This window comes from Equus caballus, chromosome 7 (assembly GCF_041296265.1).
Source record: "Equus caballus isolate H_3958 breed thoroughbred chromosome 7, TB-T2T, whole genome shotgun sequence".
Taxonomy (NCBI): domain Eukaryota; kingdom Metazoa; phylum Chordata; class Mammalia; order Perissodactyla; family Equidae; genus Equus; species Equus caballus.
The window spans coordinates 12,838,515-12,863,089 of NC_091690.1; the positions used below are offsets into that span (position 1 = coordinate 12,838,515).

General features: G+C 37.1%; 1 protein-coding gene across 1 annotated transcript; it reads left to right on the forward strand.

Moving 5' to 3' along the window:
• Positions 1–126: 126 nt before the first annotated feature.
• BIRC2 (baculoviral IAP repeat containing 2) lies at positions 127–22,919 on the forward strand. Its single transcript, XM_023644711.2, has 9 exons — positions 127–509; positions 1,714–3,892; positions 3,991–4,090; positions 7,891–7,969; positions 8,582–8,630; positions 19,195–19,437; positions 21,517–21,771; positions 22,043–22,084; positions 22,193–22,919. Exons 2-9 carry the CDS (start codon positions 3,055–3,057, stop codon positions 22,384–22,386), a joined length of 1,800 nt encoding a protein of 599 aa, XP_023500479.1. The 5' UTR covers positions 127–509; positions 1,714–3,054; the 3' UTR covers positions 22,387–22,919.
• The last annotated feature ends 1,656 nt before the right edge of the window (positions 22,920–24,575 follow it).

The following is a 24,575-nucleotide window of genomic DNA, read 5'->3' on the forward strand; positions in this document are numbered from 1 at the left end:
TAGAGGAATTTTGACCCGGGCTGGATCAGAACTCGGAGGTGACGCGGGGGCAGAGGCGCAAACCCCGGGGCAGGGGCGTTTCCGCAGGGTTTCCCAACCTTCAAACTCCACGGCTCTCCGTTTGCCACGTCCCCCTCAGGAGAATGTCAGGGACAGAGAGAGAACGAAACGTCAGCGCGCTCAAACCGCAAGGGCACAAATCGAAACGCCGAGATGATGTGAACCGTGCCGCCTCGCCCGGCGGGCTGGCCCACTGCCCGCAGCAGGGCGCGCGCGCCGTCCCGCTCGGCGACCGCAGACTCCCCGGCGCCCCCGAGCGGCGCTGACGCGGGGCCCGGCAGGGCGCGCTGACGTCACCGTGCGTCAGCGTGGGCCCAGCTTGGGCTGGGGGCTTCGGGAGCGCTGGAACGAGCCGGCCCGGCCTCTCTTCCGTCGCCGCCGCTTCTCCAGCGTCTGCGGAGGCCGCCAGGCAGCCGCGCTGTTTCCGCGTTTGCTGCGCCGGCACTGCGGTGAGTGCAGCTCTTCCGGGCCCGGGCGGCGCGGGCCCGCGGGGACCCATTTCCCCGAAGCGGCGGCCGGGCGAGGTGGCAGGGCTTGGGGCCCGGGCCGGGGGGCGAGGGTCGCCGGGAGCTCTTTGCATCCTGCTCTCTACTCTCGCCGAGGCTTTAATTTAATTCGGAAGCCCCAATTCCAAGACTTGAAGTCGGAAATAATTTTTTAAAAATTGAGCTGTCGGCACGCCCGCCCTGGCCGCCGCCCACTTTTCGCCCCTGGCACTCTGACCAAGATGTTTTCTCATAGTTTTTGCAGGGTTTTAAGGTAACCCTCGGTATGCCTTAAATTTAATGTAACGAAAACAGTTGTGTGGCGGCGAGATCTCGTTTTTTAGGCAGTTCCAACTGCGGTCCGCCGCTTTAGTGATCTGTTGTGAGAAGTAACTCCGGGAAATTAGTGAGTGAATCCCATAGTTTCTCTTCTTTTCTAATCTATCCCCCCGCCAGCTACAGTTTGCATAAAGACGGCAAAATCCACAGTACGGTGCTTGTAGCTACAAGTCTAAAGATAGGCTGTCAAGTCCTGGTGGAACGAAAACATTTATGCAAGTGGTCACGTTCCGAAGGCCAGTGTTTCGCAGCCCGTTGTGCCATGTTTTGTTTTCGAATTGTTTTCTGTGGTTGTTGCTGGGGAGTTGTGAGGGAATTGTAGAGTTTAAGGGTTTATATTGAGTTCTTGATACGTTTTACGCTGACTGGTCAGTTTGCCTAGTCCTGGAAAGGTTCGACGCTCAAAAAATAACGTTATTGCCTAATTATTGCTGTCCTGTTGCTGATGGGGTGTAGTCTTTTTCACCACTGTCCCCTTTTGCTTCTAGAAAACTGCCAGAGATGTTATCTTTAAACTTTCAAAAGTTGTCACGAAGAAAGGGGAGGAGACCAAGGACACAATATTTTCCTATTTGAAAATGTCCCTCTGTCTTCAAAGTTGTATGTTTTAAAAAAAAATGTATAGTTAGTGCTAAGGGGAGTATATTGCATTTCTTTTAATTAAGAGATTTTCAAGTTAGAAAGTTTTCGTGACAAAGTGTTGAAATTAAGATGTAGTATTATCTAAAGTGTAAATCATTGTTAAGAGTTTACTGAATAAATTGAATTTGTAAGTTCTATTTAACATGAAAATAGTCTTCTAAAAGTAACTTTTGTTTTTTCTTTTCAGATTTACAGCCCCGAAGAGTCTACTTTTTTCCCCTTATTTTTTTTTCTCCTGCAGTAATAAATCCCATTATGGAGACCCAGAAACTGTATAAAGGGATATAGTTTGAATTTTGTGGAGTGTAATTTTGTGTATGAATAGGGTATTCAGAAAGAAGGCTAGAAGGGATAATTACTGGTACATTTTGCAGAAGCAGTAATTCTGTTGGTAATACAATATTTTGTTAGGCGTTTGTGGTAACATAGAAAGGATAAGCTGTATCTTGATAAATTGATTTATCTTTAATTACCAAATGAGTATATAGTAGATGCATGACCTTAAATGAGAGACAGGTTATTTAATTTTTAAATGGAGTATAAAAAGTTTCAGCTGTGGAAATTTTATGGTTAACTAGTTAAGTTTATGGAGAAAAATACTTCCGTTGATCAGGTGTAATAAAGTGGTATGCAAAGTTAGGAAGAAAGACAACATAATAATGGTTGCAGGAAATGGAAACAAATATAGACAATATTTAACAAAGATGGAAAAGTTAGCAGTTTGTGAGATTTAAGCAAAATAAATTTCATTTGACATCATACACACTATAAGAAGCGTAAGTTCAGTAAAGCTTGTGGGTGTTTACGTCCCCAAAAGTTGTTAGCTGAAGCTAGTATAACCCACTTACGTAAATACTATGATGATAAGCTATATGAAGTTAGCCTTTAGATAATGTGACCATATATAGCCTAGGCAAGGTGGTTTTTTCTGATATCATATTAAAGTGCTTGTAGGGAAAGAAACCTGAATATAGGTTTTTCCTCTTATAGCATACTTAGTAATTGGCTTGGTATCCAGGCTTTGTAGCTTATAATCAAAAGCAAATTAAAGGCATAATTTAGATATTCTGTAGTTGTTTGGAATTTTGGGAATATAAATCCCCTTGGAAAATCAAGGAATTTTAACTTATTTTCACAAGTGTGTCAACTTAATTCAGGCCCTTAGGTTAGTATTGCACCAAATAATGAGCAAATAACACTTGAGTTACCTAAAAGAGTTAATATAATCCCCAAGAGTGCTAAATACTACCTAATACTAAGTACTAAATAGTCTCTTGGTAATTTAGGAGAGGGATCATCCTACCTGAGTGTAAACTCAGGTATAAATCCAGTAAAGAAGGTTTAGTGAATTTTACATAAGTCGGAGCCTATCATTTGATTCTTTTTTATGGTAAAAATCTAATTAGTGTGAAGAGATGAGAAATTTCATGTGAAGCTTTTTAGCCATCCAAAAGTAAAATCACTCATGCACAAAACTACCTCCCAAAGACTTGTCCCAGGTCCCTAATATCAAAAAATTAAGAGTATAATGGAAGATAGCACAATCTTGTCAAGTTGGACAGTCGGCAACAAACAAAAAATGAAATATGACTTTTCATGTGAACTCTACAGAATGTCTACATATTCAACTTTCCCCACCGGTGTTCCTGTCTCAGAAAGGAGTCTTGCTCGTGCTGGTTTTTATTACACTGGTGTGAATGACAAGGTCAAATGCTTCTGTTGTGGCCTGATGCTGGATAACTGGAAACAAGGAGACAATCCTATTGAAAAACATAAACAGCTATATCCTAGCTGTAGCTTTATTCAGAATCTGGTTTCTGTTACTAGTCTGGAATCCACCTCTAAGAATACTTCTTCTCCAATGAGGAACAGTTTTACACATTCATTATCTCCCACTTTGGAACATAGTGGCTCATTCAGTGGTTCTTATTCCAACCTTTCACCAAACCTTGTTAATTCTAGAGCAGTCGAAGACTTCTCCCCTTTGAGGACTAACCCCTACAGTTATGCAATGAGTACTGAAGAAGCTAGATTTCTTACTTACCATATGTGGCCATTAACCTTTTTATCACCATCAGAATTGGCAAGAGCTGGCTTTTATTATATAGGACCCGGAGATAGGGTAGCCTGCTTTGCCTGTGGTGGGACTCTAAGTAACTGGGAACCAAAGGATGATGCTATGTCAGAACACCGGAGGCATTTCCCCAACTGTCCATTTTTGGAAAATTCTCTGGAAACGCTGAGGTTTAGCATTTCAAATTTGAGCATGCAGACACATGCGGCTCGACTGAGAACATTTATGTACTGGCCACCTCGTGTACCAGTTCAGCCTGAGCAGCTTGCAAGTGCTGGTTTCTATTATGTGGGTGAGAAACTAATATTTAGCTTTACATTTTATCTAGTTCATTTTGATTTACATATCAGAATATGTGTATATTCAGTTTTAGTTTTTTGTTTTGTTTAGGTCGAAATGATGATGTCAAATGCTTTTGTTGTGATGGTGGCTTAAGGTGTTGGGAATCTGGAGATGACCCATGGGTGGAACATGCCAAGTGGTTTCCAAGGTAATTGTTTTGAAAGGTATTTCCACACAAAACTCTACTTAAAAGAAGTAGGCATACTTGCATGATTAATTACATTTCACTATAACAGTTGTTTTACCATTGGGGAATTAACCTTTTAAAATACCAAATTTTAACATTAATTATTTTGATGAAACATGTTGTAGAATGTCCTGTGTTTTCTTCTTTTGTAAGCCATGTATGCAGGATATAATTTAACTTATTCTTGATGACTCATTTACAATTATGGTCATACATTTCAATATATTTCCCATTTTACTTTAAAGAAGACTTAAGGATTACAAAGATAGGTAAAATAAAACAAAAAGAACCCAAGTTAGGAAAAAGAAGGAAGGGAAAAGGAAAACAACAAGGGACATAAAATGGATCTAGGAATAAGACAGGATATAAAAATGCATATAATATAGGCTGATTGTTAAGTCTGATTATAATTGTAAATTATTTTTTCTGTATAGTTTTATCTTGTTTCATGTCACGTATCTCCTTTTAGTCACTCTGTCTCTAGCAGTATCTCTTTTTTTTTTTAAAAGATCGGCACCGGGGGCCGGCCTGATGGTGCAGCAGTTAAATTCGCATGTTCCGCTTCGGTGGCCCGGGGTTCGCTGGTTCCGATCCTGGGTGCGGACATGGCACCGCTTGACAAGCCATGCTGTGGTAGGCGTTCCACATATAAAGCAGAGGAAGATGGGCATGGATGTTAGCTCAGGGCCAGTCTTCCTCAGCAAAAAGAGGAGGATTGGCGACAGTTAGCTCAGGGCTAATCTTCCTCAAAATAAATAAATAAATAAATGAAATAAATAAAAGATCGGCACCTGAGCTAACATCTGTTGCCAATGTTTTTTTTTCCTTCTTCTCCCCAAAGTCCCCCAGTACATAGTTGTATATTCTAGTTGTATGTCCTTCTGGCTCTGCTGTGTGGGACACTGCCTCAGCATGGCCTGATGCGCAGTGCCGTGTCTGTGCCCACGATCTGAACCAGCGAAACCCTGGACCACCGAAGCAGAGCATGTGAACTTAGCCACTCGGCCACGGGGCCAGCCCCTCTCTTCTTTTTTTACTGTAGCCTGGAAAGAATTTAGAGGTGGTGGTGTTAGTGGAAATAGAATTAGAAATTTATTCTGTCTTTGTTTTTGAGTAGCTGTGTGAACTTGGACAAACCATGTGACAACTTTGAGCCTCTTTCTTCCTCTGTAAAATGAGAAGGTTGGACTAGATTTTTTTTTTTAAATTGTAGTAAAATAATAAGTTACAAAATTTATGATTTTAGCCATTTTTAATTATAGAGTTCTTTGGCATTACGTACATTCACATTGTTCCTCAGTCATTACCACTGTCCATTTACAGACTTTTTCGTCTTTTCAAACTAAAACTTGTACTTATTACGCTAACTCTTCATTTTCTCCTCCCCCCAGCCCCTAGCAACCACCATTCAACTTTCTGTCTGTACGTTTGACTACTCTTGGTACCGCATATAAGCGGAGTTGTGTACTATAGATAATGTTTTGACCTGTGAGTGCCTTTCACAATAATGAGGAATCTCTTGAACCCCTTCAGAAAATTAAAAAATTCTTTTGTTGTTTTTGTATAATATAAGATAAAAAAGAAGAATGAAGTAAGAAATATTTTATTACGGGTTAGTACATTGTTAAAAGTTGTGTTTTAAAATTATGTCTTTAATATTCATAATATATCAAGATAAATTTTGACTTTCTAACTCTGGAAAGTAACATATTTTGTTTATTTTTAATTATGTAGGAAAAAGCATGTTTATTGTCACAATTTTAAGTGACCTGATTATGCCTAGTTCTATGGGATTATCTACATATAATTTGAAATTTAACTAATATTGTGTTAAAGAGACCAAAACAGCTTTCCAATTTTAGTGTTTGAATTGCTGCATTTTGTCCTTTATAAAATAAAACAAAACAAAATCTTGGTTTATTTCTGTAATTTGTGTTTTGTTTTAAATACTTAAATAGGGGAAAAGGCTTAGGGGTGCTTTTTGTAATCACTTCTGAAAACAACAAATTCAGTTGTGGATAATCTTAAATCTCAGTAAATGAAAAACCAAAATAGATAATCATTATTACTATATTTTTACACAGTTTATTTATTTATCAAATATTTGGGTGCCTACTGAGTACTATTTTAGATGCTGGGGATGTAACAGTGAATAAGACAGACAAAAATCTGTGTCCTCATAGAATTGATTGGAGAAGAGAAATATGGGGCAGCCAGGATTTGTTATACTTCCTGTCTTTAATCATTATGAATATAAGTTAATCAGTCCCAGAATAAAAATAATTTAAGACTGTATAAAGATCAGGAGCACAATGACAGGTAGCTATGTTATCTGGGTGATAAACTTGAGTCTTGAGCATGCTTGTATGATCTCTACTAATTCTACCCATTCACTAGTTGAGGGACATTTGGGTTATTTCCAGTTTGGAGTGATAATGAATAAAATCACTATGAACATTAATAAACATTTGTGGACATGAGTTTTCATTTGCTTGGATAAATATTTAGGAGTGGGAGTGGTGGGTTGTATGGCAAGTTTGGTTTAACTGTGTAAGAAACTGCCAAATTGTTTTCTGAAATGGCTGTGCCATTTTAAATTCCCACTGGCGATGTATGAGACTTCCAGGTGTTCCGCGTTTTTGACTGCACTTGTTATTGTCAGTCTTTAATTTTAGCCATTCTAATAGATGTGTGGCGGAATCTCACTGTGATTTTAGTTAGCATTTCCTTAATGATTAGTGATGGTGAGCTGCTTATTTGCCTTCTATATATCTTTTTTGGTGAAGTGTCTTATTCAAATCTTTTGCCCATTTTAAAGTTCTTTTTTTTAATTACTAGGTTTTGAAAGTTCTTAATATATTCTGGATTCAAATCCTTTATCAGATGTGTTTTGAAAACTGTCAGACTGTGGCTTGTCTTCATTTTCTTAACACTGTCTTGATGAACAGAAGTTTTTAATTTTGATGGTGTCACTTTATCAGTTTTATCTTTTATGGATTATGCTGTTGGTCTCTTAGCTAAGAAATCTTTACCTAACCTAAGGACAAAGAAGATTTTCTCCTATGTTTTCTTCTAGAAGTTTTATTGTTTTAGGTTTTATATTTAGGTATATGATTCATTTTTGTATATAGTATGGGCCTAGGTCAGGGTTCTTTGGTTTTTGGATATGGATATTGAGTTGTCTAGCATCATTTGTTAAAAAACAAAAAAGAGTGATGTGGAAACAGATGTTACGTGAACTTCCTGGAACACCTTTGAGAAGTTCTAGTAGTTTGAAAACAAGTATTTTGGAAACACTGTCACATTATGTATAGATGAAAATATTTGATTCAGTATTTTTGGAGGGAGAGTTTATGCTTCAAATGTAATGAAAGAGTGGACACTGGGGAAAGATGAGCAGTTATTATATTGTAAAAGATCACATTTTCAATACTGAATTAGTTTCTGAAACTATGTTAAGCCCCAAAAGTAAATTGTCTAGAACAGCATTTTTCAAGCCTTAGCTTGTGCTCCTTTTATTGTTGTTATTATGTTAATGCATTTAAGTAGAAAATATCAGAACGCATCAACACATAGTTAAGAGTTTGTAGTGTTTTTTTGAGAATTTTGTTCCTGTTGGATGTGTGTGTGCGCCAGCTTGTGATGTAGAACGTTTATACTATGGGATACATTAAAGAGTTGGAAAGCCAATTTTCTAGAATGGTCAGGTTATATTTTGGTATAAAAGAATTTTTAAAAATAATTTTCCTCTTGTGTTTTAGATGTGAGTTCTTGATAAGCATGAAAGGGCAGGAGTTTGTTGATGAGATTCAAGCTAGATATCCTCATCTTCTTGAACAGGTAAATAAGTTTTTATAATTGGCAACATTGAATGAAATAATACTTTAAAAAAATATTATTAGAAGTGACATTTATATCTGTTTCCTTATTAATTATAGTTACATGTTTTGTGTCCATATTAATGACACCTTTATTTTTGTTTTTGTAACCACCTTGTTTGTTCAGGGCTAAACAAAAAATTGTTTTCTATTTTTAGTTTTTTGAAAAATCGCTCAGCTTGCCATTGTACAAATTTATGTTGAGGTGGAGGAGGATCTTTAGTGTCTCCTCCATCTTTTCCAGGAAAACCATCAAAAAATAACTTGTTAGGAGTTTAGAACCCCTGAGAGTGATCTAACTGAAATATGACCTTCTAAATGGAAAAAGAAACTATTAATACTTTTTCCTACTTTCCTGAAACTAGAGAAATACTTGAATTTTAATTTGGAAGTAGGTAGAGTTTAAGGAAATTTTTGTGATAATTAAGGTAAAACAAAGCAAAATGAAATATGTAAAATACCCAGTTTTCAAAACAGTATGTACATTACTTAAGATAAACTTATCTAACTGTTGCTCTGTTCAGGTTGTTTGAGATTTCTGATTTTACCTATTAGTTTTTCTTCTGTTTCCTAGCTGTTGTCAACTTCAGACACTCCTGGAGATGAAAATGCTGATCCACCAAGTATGTTTGAAAATATTTCAGATATGGAATAGGGATTTTTATAAGAATGTTAAGAATGAAAGTATGTAAATAAAGGATTTCTGAGGTCATAGGAAAAAATGCTAGGAAGTTAACTGATAAATATTATGTGTCTACCAAGATTCATGACATTTTTAGAGGATTCTACAAAGTATACTAGTCTTTGTTCTTAAAGTGCTGATGTTCCAAGACACGTGTAAAAGAAAACCAACTATAGCAAATAGCTCAAAGAATGAGAACTGCAAATAATAAGCCCTCCAAAGAGCAAGAGTTTGCTATAAGCTAGCATGTGGGAAAAGGCCCGGTTCACTTATGTTTTAAGAATTGGTCTAGATGTTAGGTATTTGTCAGGTGTACAGTATTTTAGTGCAATGATAGGAGGTATAGCTTATGGCTAAAACTTAATTTAGCCACATATGGCATTTAGTTAATGTATGTAATGTACGTATGTTATGGTGTCCAAAATAGTCCACTGTTTTTGTTTTTGTTTTTTTTAAAGATTGGCACCTGGGTTAACAACTGTTGCCAATCTTTTTTTTTTTTTTTTTTTCCTGCTTTATCTCCCCAACCCCCCGTACACAGTTGTATATCTGAGTTGCATGTCCTTCTAGTTGTGGGATGTGGGACGCCACCTCAACGTGGCCTGATGAGTGGTGCCATGTCCACGCCCAGGATCCGAACCCTGGGCTGCCACAGCATAGCGCGTGAACTTAACCACTCAGCCACGGAGCCAGCCCCAACACTGTTTTCTGCACTGCACTAGAAAGAGGTGTTCTATTCTTGGCATCCCATTTCAAAGAGGGATATTGGCAGATTTGTAGCAGAACCAGAAAAAGATGACCAAGATGTCTAAGGGTCCCAGAAACTGACTCAGGAGGATTGTTGAGGGTTTGTTATTATTTGACTTGGAAAAGGAAGAGTTACTTGGGTACATGATAACTATCTCCTGGGTAATAAAGCTGGAAAAGACAGTATCTTACTTACTTGATTGTTCTTACTTTGAATTTATAACTACAGCTTTCTAGTGAGCTGCCTTGCAATCCTGCTGCAGTTCCCTAATAAAATCACTTTGCTAAACTTCCATGTGACTGTTTCACGTTTTCTCTCTTCATAAGTTTAACACTCTTTCCTACCTTGTTCCCAGCTCTTAACCTTGCTTCACTGAGAAAATAAAAACAGGGAAGAGAGAACTACTTTATCTTCTCACCAGGAAAAGCACCAGTTTACATAATGTATCCGTATACTTTCCTTTCTCTTGTTTTATAAAGAATGCATTGTCCTTCCCTTGTGTAAGGCCAACTCTTCCACTTGTCCTCTGTCCTCTGAATCTCATCCCTTACCGTCAATCTAAGGATTTTTCTTTGGCAGTGATCTACACTTTTTCACATCATCGATTTTTCAATCTGTCCAAATCATTTATTTCAGCATGCAAACAGAATGTACTATAGCCAATCCTAAGAAAACCTTTCCTTGAACCTGTGTCCCCATCCAGCTATTGTCTCGTTTCTCTGCTTCCTTTGACAACAAAATGCCTAGAAAGCTTTCTGTGCTTACTCTCTTCTTCATCTTCCGTGCTTTTTTTTAACTTGTTCTACTAAAAACTGTTCTTGTCAGAGTCACCAACAACCACCATCTTAGCAAATCCACTACTTGACCTGTTTTCAGCATTTGAAATAGTTGACTGCTTTACTCTTTTTCTTCCCCCAAGCTTTATTGAGATATAATTGACACATAACACTGTGTAAGTTTGAGGTGTACAGTGGCCTGATTTGACACACATATATTGCTAAATGAGTACCACATTAAGGTTAGTTAACACATCTGTCACCTCACATAAATAGAATTTTTTGTGTGTGATGAGAACATTTAAGATTTATTCTGTTAGTAACTTTCAAGTATATAATTCAGTATTGTTAACTATAGTCACCACGCTGTATATTAGATCCCCAGAAATTATTTATCTTATAAGTTATTCATCTTATAAGGTCCATCCATGGTGTCACAAATGGAGGGATTTCCTTTTTTTTATGGATAAATAATATTCTGTTGTATATGTATATTATCACATTTTCTTTATCCGCTCGGCTGTTGATGGATACTTAGAGGTATTTTCCATGTGTTGGCTACTGTGAATAATGCTGCAGTGAACACGGAGGTGCAGATATCTCTGAGACAGTAATTTCATTTCCTTCGGATCTATACACAGAAGTGAGATTGCTAGATCATTTGGTAGTTCTATTTTTAATTCTTTGAGGAACCTCCATACTGTTTTCCGTAATGGCTGCACCAATTTACATTCCCACCAACAGTGTACAAGGGTTCACTTTACTCCACAGCATTGCCAACACTTATCTCTTGTCTTGATAATAGCCATTCCAACAGGTGTGAGATGATATCTCCTTGTGGTTGTGATTTGTGTTTCTCTGATTATTAGTGATGTTGTGCATCTTTTCATGTACCCATTGGCCATTTGTCTGTCTTTGGACCTATGTCTGTTCAAATTCTCTGCCCATTTTTTAATTGGGTTGTTTTTTTGCTGTTGAGTTGTATGAGTTCCTTATATATTTTCAATGTTAACCCCTTAGCTGATATATGGTTTGCAAATATGTTCTTCCATTCTGTAGATTGCCTCTTCATTTTGTTGATTGTTTCCTTTGCTGTGCAGAAGCTTTTTAGTTAGATGTCATCCCACTTGTTTTCTCCTTTTGTTGCTTGTGCTTCTGGTGTCATATCCAAAGAATCATTGCCAAGGCCCATGTCAAGGAGATTTTTCTCTGTATTCTAGGAGTTTTATGGTTTCAGGTCTAAAATTTAAGTCTTTAACGTATTTCAAGTCAGTTTTTGTGAGTAGTGTAAGATAGGGGTCCAATTTTATTCTTCTGCATGTGAATATCCAGTTTTTTCAGCACCATCTATTGAAAAGACTTTTTTCCCCATTGAGTATTTTTGGCTCTCTTGTCAAATAGTAGTTGACCTTATATGCCTGAATTTATTTCTAGGCTCTTTATTCTGTTCCATTGGTCTATATGTCTGTTTTTATGCCAATACCAAACTGTTTTGATTACTATAGCTTTGTAATATAGTTTGAAAACAGGAAGTGTGATGCCTCCAGCTTTGTTCTTTTTTCTTTCTTTTTTCTTTTAAAGATTGGCACCTGAGCTAACAAGTGTTGCCAATCTTTTTTTTTTTCTTTCTGCTTTGTCTCCCCAAATTCCCCCAGCACATAGTTGTATATCTTAGTTGCAGGTCCTTCTGGTTGTGGCATGTGGGACGCCGCCTCACCGTGGCCTGACGAGTGGTGCCATGTCCGTGCCCAGGATCCGAACCAGCGAAACCCTGGACTGCTGCAGCAGAGCCCGTGATCTTCACCACTTGGCAACAGAGCCAGCCCCATGTTCTTTTTTCTGATGATTGTTTTGACTCTTTGGGGTCTTTTGTGGTTCAGTGTGACTTTTACAATTGTTTCTTCTATTTCTGTGAAAAAGTGTTGTTGGAATTTTGATAGAGATTGAATTGAATCTATAGATGGCTTTGGGTAGTATGGTTATTTTAACAATATTAATTCTTCTAATCCATGAACATGGGATATCTTTCCATTTATTTGTGTCTTCACTTTCTTTCATCAATGTCTTATAGTTTCAGTGTCCAGATCTTTCACCTCCTTGGTTAAATTTATTCTCCAGTATTTTTTTTCTATTGAGATACAATTATATTTTAATGTTTTTGTTAACTATTGTAAATGGAGTGGTTTTATTTATTTCCTTTTCTGATATTTCATTGTTAGTGTATAGAAATGTAACTGATTTTTGTATGTTGATTTTCTTTTATCCTGCAACTTTACTGAATTTGTTTATTCTAGCAGTTTTTTAGTGGAGTCTTTAGGATTTTCTATATATGAGATCATGTCATCTGCAAATAGAGACAACTTTACTTGTTCTGTTTCTGTTTGGATACTTTGTATTTCTTTTCTTGTCTAATAGCTCTGGCTAGGACTTCCAGTACTATTTTGAATAAAAGTTGTGAGAGTGAGTAGCCTTATTCCTATTGTATAGGAAAAACTTGCAGCTTTTCACTACTGACTATGATGTTAGCTGTGGGTTTGTCATGGCCTTTATTATGTTGATGTATGTTCCTTCTGTACCAAATTTGTTGAGAGCTTTTATCATGGAAGGGTATTGAATTTTCTCAAACACTTTTTCTGCATCCATTAAGGGGGTCATATGATTTTTATCCTTTGTTCTATTAATATGGTTTATCACATTTATTGATTTTCATATGTTTAACCATCATTGCATCCCAGAGGTAAATCCTCTTTGATGATATGTGTGGTCCTTTTAATGTGCTGTTGAATTTGGTTTGCTGGTACTTTATTTAGAATTTTTGGATCTATATTCATCAAAGATATTGGCATGTTGTTTCCTCTTTGTGTAGTATCCTTATCTGGCTTTAGTATCAGGCTAATGCTAGCCTCATAAAATGAATTTGAGATTGTGTCCTCCTCTTCAACTTTTTGAAAGAGTTTGAGATGGATTGGTGCTAATACTTTTTTAAATCTTTGATAGAATTCACCAGTGAAACCATCTGGTCCAGGGCTTTTCTTTGTTTGAAGGTTTTTGGTTACTGCTTCAATCAGCTTAGTTGTTATTTGTCTATTCAGATTTTCTATTTCTTCATGATTCAGTCTTGGTAAGTAGTATATTTCTAGGAATTTATTCATTTTATCTAGATTATCCAATTTGTTAGTGTATAATTGTTCAAGGCAGTCTCTTTCTATTTTTGGTGTGTCATTTGTAATGTCTCCTCTTTCATTTATAATTTTGTTTGAGTCTTTTCTCTTTTTTCTTAGTTTGTCTAGCTACAGGTTTGTCAATTTTGTTTACTTTTTCAAAAAACCAACTCTTAGGGGCTGGCCCCGTGGCCGAGTGGTTAAGTTCGCGCGCTCCGCTGCAGGCGGCCCAGTGTTTCGTTGGTTCGAATCCTGGGCGCGGACATGGCACTGCTCATCAGACCACGCTGAGGCAGCATCCCACATGCCACAACTAGAAGAACCCACAACGAAGAATACACAACTATGTACCAGGGGGCTTTGGGGAGAAAAAGGAAAAAATAAAATCTTTAAAAAAAACAAAAAAAAAAAAAACAAAAAAAACCCAACTCTTAGTTTCATTGTTTTTTTTCTATTGTCTTTGTAATAATATCATTTATTTGCTCTTCACTATTTCCTTCCTTCTGCTAACTTTGGGCTTAGTTTGTTCTTTTTCTCTATTTTTGATGTATAAAGTTAGGTTGTTTATTTGAGATCTTTCATTTTTCTTAATTTAGGCATTTATTGCTATCAACTTCCCTCTTCTAACTGCTTTTGCTGCATCCTCTAAGCTTTGATATTTTGTGTTTTTATTTTTGTTTGTCTCAAGATATTTTCTGATTTCCCCTTTGATCCATTGGTTGTTCATGAGTGTGTTGTTAAATTTCCCTGTATTTGTAAATTTTTCAGTTTTCTTCCTGTTACTGATTTCTAGTCTCATGCCATTGTGGTTGGAAAAGATACCTGATATGATTTCAGTATTGTTAAATTTGTTGAGGCTTGGTTTGTGGCCTAACATATGCTCTATCCTGATGAATGGTCCATGTGAGTTTGAGAAGAATGTGTATTCTGGTGCTTTTGGATGGAATGTTCTGTGTATGTCTGTAGGTCCCTTTGGTGTATACTGTTATTCAGGTCTGCTGTCTCTTATTTTCTGTGTGGATGATCTATCTAATGATGAACATGAGGCATTGAAGTCTTCTACTCTTTATTGTATTGCTCTTTATTTCTCTCTTTACTTCTGTTAGTATTTACTTTAAATATTTATGTGCTCCATTGTTTGGTACATTTTTAATTGTTATATCCTCTTGATGAATTGACCCCTTTGTCACTGTATAGTGACCTTCTTTGTCTCTTGTCACTGATTTTGACTGAAAGTCTATTTTATTTGATGTAAGTATAGCCATGCCTCATCTCTTTGGTTGCCATTTGCATGGAATATCTTTTTCATCTCTTTACTTTCAGCCTGTGTCCTTAAAGCTAAAGTGAGTCTGTTGCAGGCAGCATGTTGTTAGATCTTGTTCAGCCATTCTGTCTCTCTTGATTGGAAAATTTAGTCTATTTACATTTAAAGTATTTGTTGATATGTAAGGACTTACTATGATTTTGTTAATTGTTTTCAAACTGTTTTTTAGTACCTTTGTTTATTTCTTCCTCTCTTGCTGTCTTCCTTTCTGTTTTATTTTCTGTGATAGTATGCTTTAATTCCTTTCTCTGTATATTTTGTGTATCTACTATAGGGTTTTTGCTTTATGTTTACCATGAGGCTTACATAAAACGTCTTATAGATATAATTGTCTGTTTTAACCTGGTAGCAACTTACCTTTAATCATATACAAAAACTCTACACTTTCACTTCTCACGCCACATTTTACACTGTCATATTTACGTTTTTTATATTATGCATCCGTTAACAAGTTACTGTAGGTATAGTTAATATTATTGTTTTTTAACTTTTTTACTTGAGATATAGTTACAGTATGGAATATTCTCAGTTTGGTACATATTTACTTGTACCAGTAAACTTTATACTTTTATATGTTTTCATGTTGTTACTTAGCATCCCTTTATTTCAACTTGAAGAAATCCCTTTAGCATTTCTTGTAAGGCAGGTTTAGTGTTGATGAACTCCCTCAACTTTTGTCTGGAATGTGTTTATCCCTCCTTTGTTTCTGAAGGACAGTTTTGCTAGTATTATTGGTTTGTGGTTTTTTTCCTTTAGTACTTTGATAAAGCAAGTCATTCTGTCTTGGCCTGCAAGGTTTCTGTGGAGGAATCTGCTAATAGCCTTAGGGAGTTCCCTTGTATGTGATGACTCATTTTTCTCTTGCTGCTTTTATAATTCTCTCTTTGTCTTTGGCTTTTAACGTTTTGACTATAGTGGGTCTTGGTGTAATCTTTGGGTTGATCTTGCTTGAGGTTTTTTCAACTTAGTGTTTTTGGATGTCCATTTCTCTCCCAAGATTTGGGAAGCATTCAGCTATTATTTCTTTAAAGAAGCTTTCTTCCCCTTCCTCTCCCTCTTTTTCTGGGACTCCCGTGATGTGAATGTTCATTTACTTGTTGTTGTCCCATAACTCATGTAGGCTTTCTTCACTCTTTTTCATTCTCTTTTTTCTTTGTTCCTATAACTGGCTGATTTCAAATGATCTCCCTTTGAGTTCTCTGATTCTTTTTTCTGCATGATCAAGCTCTCTATTGAATTTTTCAGTTCTGTCATTGTATTCTCAGCTCCAGAATTTCTGTTTGGTTCTTTTTTATGGTGTATATTTCTTTATTAAACTTCTAATTTTGTTCATGTATTGTTACCCTCATTTCATTTAGTTGTCTTGTTCTCTTGAATTTCATTGAGTTTCTTTAAAATGATTACATTGAGTTTGTTGTCAGGCAAATTGTAGGTCTCCATTTCTTTGGGGTTGGTTCCTGAATCTTTATTAGTTTCCTTTGGTATTGTCATAGTTGCCTGATTTGCATGATATTTGTAGCCTTGCCTTGGTGTCTGTGTATTTGAAGGAGGAAATGCCTCTTCCAGTCTTTGTGGACTGGTTTTGGTGGGTAAAGACCTCTTTCTGTTGGTTCCCTTGGCTGCTGGGATTACCTCAGAAATCACAGTTGTGCTTAATTGAAGCTGGTGACAAGGCTGTTGCTGAGTCTGTGGTGGGATACATGGTTGGTGGGCTTGTCACAAGGGGCTCAGGCTGGCATGGATCCTGTCTCGTCCCTTGATGGATAGGACTGACTCCAGTACATTGTTTAGCAGGATGTTATTGAGACAAAGGTCTGCTTCAGGGTCCACAGTTTAGTCCTCAGACAGCAGGCCCGTGACCAGATGTGCGGATGGGTATGGCTCCCTCTAGGTCCCTGGGAAGGCTCCTGTCTGATCACTGATGGGTCCCTTGATGGGTAGAACTGGCCCTGAACTGTGGCTGAGAGGGGCTGGAACGGAGCCCCAGGGCTATTTCATGTGCTGCAGCGAAGATTGAAGTCTGTGGACTTGGCTCTGGAGGCACAGATGGGCGTGTCTCCTGCCAATCTCTTTGGTGGACTAGGCTGCTCCCTCACTGTGGTCGGAGAGTCTGGAACTGTTTCAGGATCTCCTGAGGTGCAGACATGAGTGTCTCCCACCGGCTCCATGTGCCAGCAATACTGCTTGTGGACTGTGGCTGGGATGGACTGGAACCAGATTTAGGGTCCTTTCAGGAGCCTGTGGTGCACAGCCAGAGTGTCTCTTGCTGGGTTCCTGTGTCAGCAAGACTGTGGACTGTATCTGGGGTGGTTGGAGCCCAGTTATGAGGCCATTTCAGAATCTATCGTCTGACTGAGTGTGGCTGATTTACCTCCAGCGGCTCCCAAACCCTGGCTGAATCTGGTTCACAGGCAACTTCAGTGTCCATAGCTGGTCCGAGGTCTGTGTGCCTGTTACCCAAAGCATGGACTCCTTCCCATTCCCTTGGTATATGGCGTTAGTGACAGGACCAAGCCAAATGGGGCTGTAGTCAAGTCCTGAGAGGTGTGGAACTGTTTCTGGGTCTGTAGCCAGGACCATGGTCAGTGAGTCAGCCACCTGGGTATGGGCTTATCTTCTCAAAACGTCTCTCCCTGGTGTTGAACTTCACTGGGATTTCATAATCTTCTACTCGGATCCCAAAGCTCCCATGAGGCAGTTTTGCCCATGGATGGATTCCAAATTGTTGTTGAATGGAGATACAAGTAGGGGACATCTTATTCAGCAATCTTGGCTGACATCAAAATCCTGCATCCTTCATAAGACATTTTCTTCACTTCCCGATGCCACATTCTTGGTTTCCCCCATTTCCCTGCTTGATCATGAATAGTCTCTTTTAGAGGCTACTCCTTTTTCAAACTTCTAAATGATGGAGTACCTGTCAACACTCAGCCCAAATTTATTTCTCTGTTTCCTGGGCTCTAGGCTGGCATGTCCAACTACCCATTTAAATCTCTACTTGGCTATAACAAGTATTTCAGAGTTAATATGACCAAAGCAAACGTTTTCTTCTTGTCCTTTATCCCCCAGATTTGTTCCTGCTCTGGTCTTCCCCATCTCAGTTAATGGTACCCACTTGCTAAGGTCAAAAAGTTGGCTCAAGTTAGGTTAGGCATCATCCCTGATTCCTCTCTTTACTTTGTATATTTAATCTGTTCTAAGTCCTGATATGTCCCAAATCCTACCATTTCTCTCCCTCTCCACCACTATCAACCTAATCCAGACTGCCATCATCTTCTGTCATAATATCCTAACTGGTCTCTCTGATTCCATTTTGCTTCATAAAAGTTTGTTACAGAGCTGCCAGAATAATCTTTTGAAAAGACAAATCAGGTTTTTCAGTCCTCTGCTTAAAATCCTCCTAGAATATTCTAGCAAACTTAAAATATGAACTCCCAAGACTCTACATGACCTGGGCGTCCCCCTCGTCTCTGACTTTCTACCACCTTCTTTCTGTTTCTTGAATATATCAGACTTTTCTCTTGACTTAAGACTTTTATACTTGCTATTCTCTTTTCCTGGAAGACTTCTCTCAGATCTTCCCATAGATCACTCCTTATCGTTAAAGTGTGTGTTCTGGTGTTATCTATCAGGTAGTGTTTCCACTTATGTTTGAACAAGGGAGCACAGTACACATTGTAGCCATTGTATATTTATGTGTTTATTATAACAGCTTTCCAGCAGATGGCAGTAAAGTATCTTAAAGAATGATGTCTTTATCTTTTTCACAGAGATGCCCTATTAGCCAGCATTGACCCTGTTATCAGAAAATGCCTCCCTGATTGCCCTGAGTTGTCCTCCTGCCTCCTAGTTTGTTGTAATCACCTTACACTGCTTTATTTTCTTCAGAGCATCTGTTGTTGTCTGAAATCACATTACTTTACTCCTTTAACCACATTTTTAGACATGTCTTGCATGAATTAGTTGTCCATTTTACTGTTCTTCCCTTCATGTTATTCTCTCTGCTTTATCTATCCACCTCTCCTAGATTCTGCTTTTGTCCATCCTTCAAGTCCAAACACTAATGCCATCTTTTCCATGAAGTCTTTGTTGATTTCCCCAACTTTCCTGGCTGAAGTGAGAAATTATCTCACTTCTCACTATCTGAATTTGTGTGGCATATTGGTTTTCAAAACTGACTGTACATTAGAGTCATTTGGGGAATTTTTTAAAGATACAGATTCCTAAGCTCCATCTCTAGAGAGTCTCTTATTAAGTAGGTCTAGGATGTAGCCTTGGAAGTTGTATTTTTAAAAAGTATAGCATACTCTTATACTTTGATTTGATCCTTATCAAAAGTTCAAACTTTTGTTGGAGTTATAAGTAATTGGTGCATATGGCTCATCTCCCTTACTAGGATATAAGCAGCATGACGTTAAAGATTGTGTCAAAGTAATTATTTTTCTCCATATTTTATGTTTGTAAAATTTAACATGGGTACATGTCTTTTCAAATAGTTGTTCATTTTGGACCTGGAGAAAGTTCTTCTGAAGATGCAGTCATGATGAATACACCTGTGATTAAAGCTGCCTTGGAAATGGGCTTCAGTAGAAGCCTGGTAAAACAGACAGTTCAGAGTAAAATCCTAACAACTGGAGAGAATTACAAAACAGTTAATGATATCGTGTCAGCACTTCTTAATGCTGAAGATGAAAAAAGAGAAGAGGAGAAGGAAAGACAAACTGAAGAAATGGCATCAGGTATTTGGGAGTGTTAGTCACCTGCATTATTTCTCAGTGGGGTTCATAGGACTGTCTCACATGTTGCAGGACAGCTAGCATCCTTGTCTGTCCCCTAACTGCTGATAGCAGCCACCAGTCATTTCCAGACTGCATATTCCCTTCTCCACTGTGGGCAATGTACTACTCTAGTTGAGAACCGTTGACTGCAGCTTTTTTCTATATGCTTATTTTCCAATAAGATCCCTGATTTATGCTAACCAGAGGATTTTAGTATAACTCTTTTCTTGAGCTGTATTGCATTTCTTCCTCACATATAACAAATTTAAATTGGTTTGAAAAAGCAAGATTTTAAAGTTGGATCTAGGTCTTGTTTCTACTTTGTTTTTCTTTTAAGTTCCTTCAAATCATATTCTTAATACGGTGTTTGACTTTCTAAATACTTGCTAAGTGATTCTTATACAAAAGATAGGAATGATGATGAAATCCTAGAGCTTAACAAGTAAGTAGCCCCTGCCCAACCCAAAGATAGTAGGGAACTGATTTTGGTATTCACATCAGTCTGTTAAGCCTCAGACTCCCAAAACAAGTCTTTTGAGTTATCATTCCTTCAGCAAATATTAATTGAGTGTGAGCACCTATGTCAAATACTGTACTAATCATGGTGCTTGCTCTGAAGAAGCTTATAGACTGGTTCTGGAGACTAGTGTACCAAAAGGCATGGTTAAAGAGCCAAGTGAGGTGAAGTTTGCATATATAGTGTGAATTAGGGTATTTGGGCTGGAAGACACTTTTTCTGTTTAAGCTCGTAAGTAATGATGGGAATAGTTTAAGAGAACCTTATCGTGGGGCCATCTAGCAAAATGTTTAAAGTCTGACTTCTAGATTGAGACAGATTTGTGTTTAAATCCTGGCTCTGACAGTTGCCTGTTTGGTAGTTTATTTAACCAGACCTCAGCTTTCTTATCATAAAATGGGGAAGGAAAATGGACTTCTCTTTTTACAACTTATTTCTCACTAAACTTGTAAATATAGAGATGTACTGTTTTTTTTTTTTTTAAAGCTTAAAAGAGGCAATTAAATGTTATGGTGATTGGGACAGCAAAAGAAGGAACTTTTTGAAGGATATCTCAGGAGTTCATGCCCATATTCCATAAATGTAGGGAATTTAGCATGAATTTTATGTGATTTGGGGTTAAAGGAGAAAACATTTGCTTTTATAAAAAGATTAGGCTTGATTCATATGCAGTTTGTTTTTTTTAAATTGATATAAACCTAGACATTTATAAAATAATATTGGTAGCTAGCTATGTGCCAGGTATTGTGCTAAATACTTTTAATGTATTATCTCATATAATCCTTGCAACTCTTTGAGGAAGGTACTATTATTATCTTATTTCACAGATGAGGAAACTGAGGTAAATGGAGGTTAGGGCACATAGCTGGTGGTAAGTGGCTAGGCGGGTATGGGGCTCTAGGTCTGTCCTGACCTTACACTCAAACTTTTCAACGCTGCAGTACTGCTGCTTAAGCACGGAGTTGAAAAGAATGCTAATCTAGGAGACCTCATTCTGCAACTGATTCTTTCTGTGACCTTGGACAGGTCACTCATTGTTTTCTGAGTCTTTTTCTCCCTATCTGAAAATTAGATGCCTTGTTTAATTGACAGGATCTTTGTATCAAGTGAGACAATTTACTTGAAAATGCTTATAAAAGTAAAGTGATATAATACAATTAGAAGTCAGTATTACTAATGGCATGGGGGAAAGTACAGAAGTGGGAAATTTTTACTGTCCTCTAAAATTCTCTGCTTACTTTCAACAGAATAGAGCAGGGTTTTAAGGTATGTAAATATATAGACTTTAAAAAGTGACGAAAACAGAAACCATATATGTATTATATAATATGCCTTAGCTAAATATTCTGCAAGTTTTCCAAATGCCAGACATTAATGTGCAAAGAAGTAATTTTGTTCTTTTTCGAGCTCCTGTTTGTTGAGTGCCTAAATTGTTTGTAGGGTTAGTTGTTAGTGACTGTATGAGTATAATTGAAGCAGTTTAAAATCTAATGGATTTTTTCTTTTTTTTTTTTTAAATGAAGATGATTTATCATTAATTCGGAGGAATAGAATGGCCCTCTTTCAGCAGTTGACGTGCGTGCTTCCTATCCTGGATAATCTTTTAAAGGCCAATGTAATTAATAAGCAAGAACATGATATTATTAAACAAAAAACTCAGATACCTTTACAAGCAAGAGAACTCATTGATACCGTTTTAGTTAAAGGAAATGCTGCTGCCAACATCTTCAAAAACTGTCTAAAAGAAATTGACTCTACTTTATATGAGAACTTATTTGGTGAGTTTGTTGATAAAATTATTTTAGAAATCCTTGGGATTATGTTTATCTTTGTGTTTGACAAACAAATCCAATTAGTGGACTGTAGTCTATATGTTGTTGTAAAAAAGTGAAATCCTTTATTGCCCAAGTAGTATGGCTAAATAAAACCTGATAATATATAGCTAAAAGCTATGTCCTTCAATAGATGGTGGTGGAAAAAAACATGTAGTAGGTGAAGCAGTCTTGTATTTGGTAGAGTGATGCTTTTCGTATGTTTTTCTTTCCTCAGTGGAAAAGAATATGAAGTATATTCCAACAGAAGATGTTTCAGGTAAAACAAAATAAAGACTTAAGACCAGCATGAAATATTCTTTTTTTTTTTAATGGGAGGTAAAGTAGAAACTGAATTTCACTAAAGTTTTTTTGTTGTTGTTACTAGGTCTGTCACTGGAAGAACAGTTGAGGAGGCTCCAGGAAGAAAGAACTTGTAAAGTGTGTATGGACAAAGAAGTTTCTATTGTGTTCATTCCTTGTGGTCATCTGGTAGTATGCCAGGAATGTGCCCCTGCTCTAAGAAAGTGTCCTATTTGCAGGGGTATAATTAAGGGTACTGTTCGTACGTTTCTGTCATAAAAGAAAAATAGGCTATATATTAGCCTATATGTAAAAAAGTCTTTAAAATATTGTTGAACATTTGAAGCCCTCTGAAGCGAAAAAAGAATTGTGGGTTCTTTAATAAGTAGCATTTGTATTCTACTCTGCTTTGGTACCAGTAATCTTGTATTAAAAAAAAAAAAAACCCCAGATAGTCTCATATATTGTATTTAATCTTAATCTCTGTTTAATGAAAGAGAGGATTTATGATTGATTGAGCTATGTTAGTGTACATGTGTAAATGGGAGGAATTAAAGCAGGTGTCTCAGTGCTATTGTGTGTCATTTCAGGAGAGACTGGATTTGGCATTCTTTCTGAAAGCTTTGATTACTAGGTAAGAGTGTAGTTTAAAAGAACTGGAAACCAGGAACTCTGGAGTTTATCAAAGTTATGGTGTCAACTTCTCTGGTGTTTTTTCACTTGTGTTATAAAATAAGGATTTTTCTCTTACTGATAAAAAGCTTTTCCCTAATTTGTGAGAAACGTCTTAATAAAGTTCTTTAAAAAGACTACATCATCAAAAATTTCTTTTCTCCTGATTTAAAGAGTAATTTCCATATGTTTTCATAGGGTTATAAGGATTAAATGAGATAATGTACACATGCAGAGTACCTGTCACATCGTTAAGTACTCAGATGCTAGCTATTAAATAAAAAATTAAATTCATGCAACAAATTGCTAGGAAGTGTTTTTAATAGTAATGTGATTTATGAGAATTCCTTTAGATGACAGTATCTATTTAGTTGCTTTGTATATTATAATTTGAATTAAAAATCTGTATCAGGAAATTATTAACAAATAAAACTAGGTAAATCTGTGTTGGGATTTTCAAAAAATAGTGTAATTGCTTTGTTGCATAGGTGTTGGTGAAATGCGGGGGTAGAATACAGGCAATGGTAAGTATCTCCTTTTTGAGCCCACTCATATTTCATCTTTCCCAGATCAGGGTCTATGGCAGACTTCTGAGGCCAAGGGGAAAGGAGGTCTAAAATGAAAAACTCTCCATTTTCTTCTTATCCCACAACTCCTTTAGATCCCTTTAAATAGAGAAGACACTGGAAGAGTGACAATTTCTCCATCGTTCAATCTCTTTTCTTGCCTTTATTTCCATTCTAATGTGCTGTTGCATTTATGTAAGTCCAAATGCATACTTTTAGGTGCAAGACCTCCTGTCAGTGAATGTGGCTTCCTGCCATTATAGAAGGAAGGTAAGGAGGGAATTAAATCATTTTAGAAACTGTTCTCTTTTTTCTTTTTGCTTAATAATAACTAGTATGTATTGAGGATCCACCATATGTCAGACACAGTGCTAGATTCTTTCACCTATTAAGATGTGTTAAGGGCTGAATTGTGTCCTCCCCCAAATTCGTATGTTTAAGTCCTAATCCCCAATACCTCAGAATGTGACTGTTTCTAGATAGAGACTTTAAAGAGGTAGTTAAGGTAAAATGAGGTCATATGAGCCCTAATCCAAAATGACTGATGTCCTTATAAGAAGAGATTAGGACACAGACACCCAGAGAGAGGATCATGTGAAGATACCGGAGGAAGATGACCATCAACAAGCCAAGGTGAGAAGTCTCATGAGAAACTGAATCTTCTAACATCTTGATCTCGGCCTTCTAGCCACCAGAAGTGTGAAAATACATTAGTGTTGTTTAAGCCACCTGATCTGGTACTTTGTTATGGCCTTCATAGCAAACTTCTACAAGGTGCTAGGTATTTTAAAGCACATTCGCTCTAATCCTTTCAACAACTTCGAAGTAAAATTTGAACATGGGCCTATCTCACTCCTTAGCTTATGATTTTTGGACAAGTTGTTTTATTAAGCTGTGTTAATGTTTTTAAAAATTTCATGGGTTGTCACTAGAGGAAATATAACCATTTTTATTTGAGTTCTGTTTATCTGAGAGTTTATCTTACTTGGCTTTATTCAGCTAGTCAGTTTTAACAATGTATAAGAACTTGTTCTTTTTGCATTTTGTAAAAATATTGCATAAAATAAAGTAAGTGGTCATGTAGTTAGTATCTTAACCACTTGCTGAGTTGTCATATGTACCTTGATCAAAGTAGGGTTTTAGTCCCTTATCCTTTTTGCCCTCCTAATGTTGATAATCAGTGTCATGACAGTTAATCCTTATTGAACAAATACAGTCATGTGTCATTTA

Excerpts from the sequence above, each read along its gene's own strand:
- BIRC2 (XM_023644711.2), top strand. The coding sequence starts at position 3,055 with ATGGAAGATAGCACAATCTTGTCAAGTTGGACAGTCGGCAACAAACAA. Across the intron at positions 4,091-7,890 it reads CATGCCAAGTGGTTTCCAAG|ATGTGAGTTCTTGATAAGCA; the intron begins GTAATTGTTTTG and ends CTTGTGTTTTAG. Across the intron at positions 19,438-21,516 it reads AACTGAAGAAATGGCATCAG|ATGATTTATCATTAATTCGG; the intron begins GTATTTGGGAGT and ends TTTTAAATGAAG.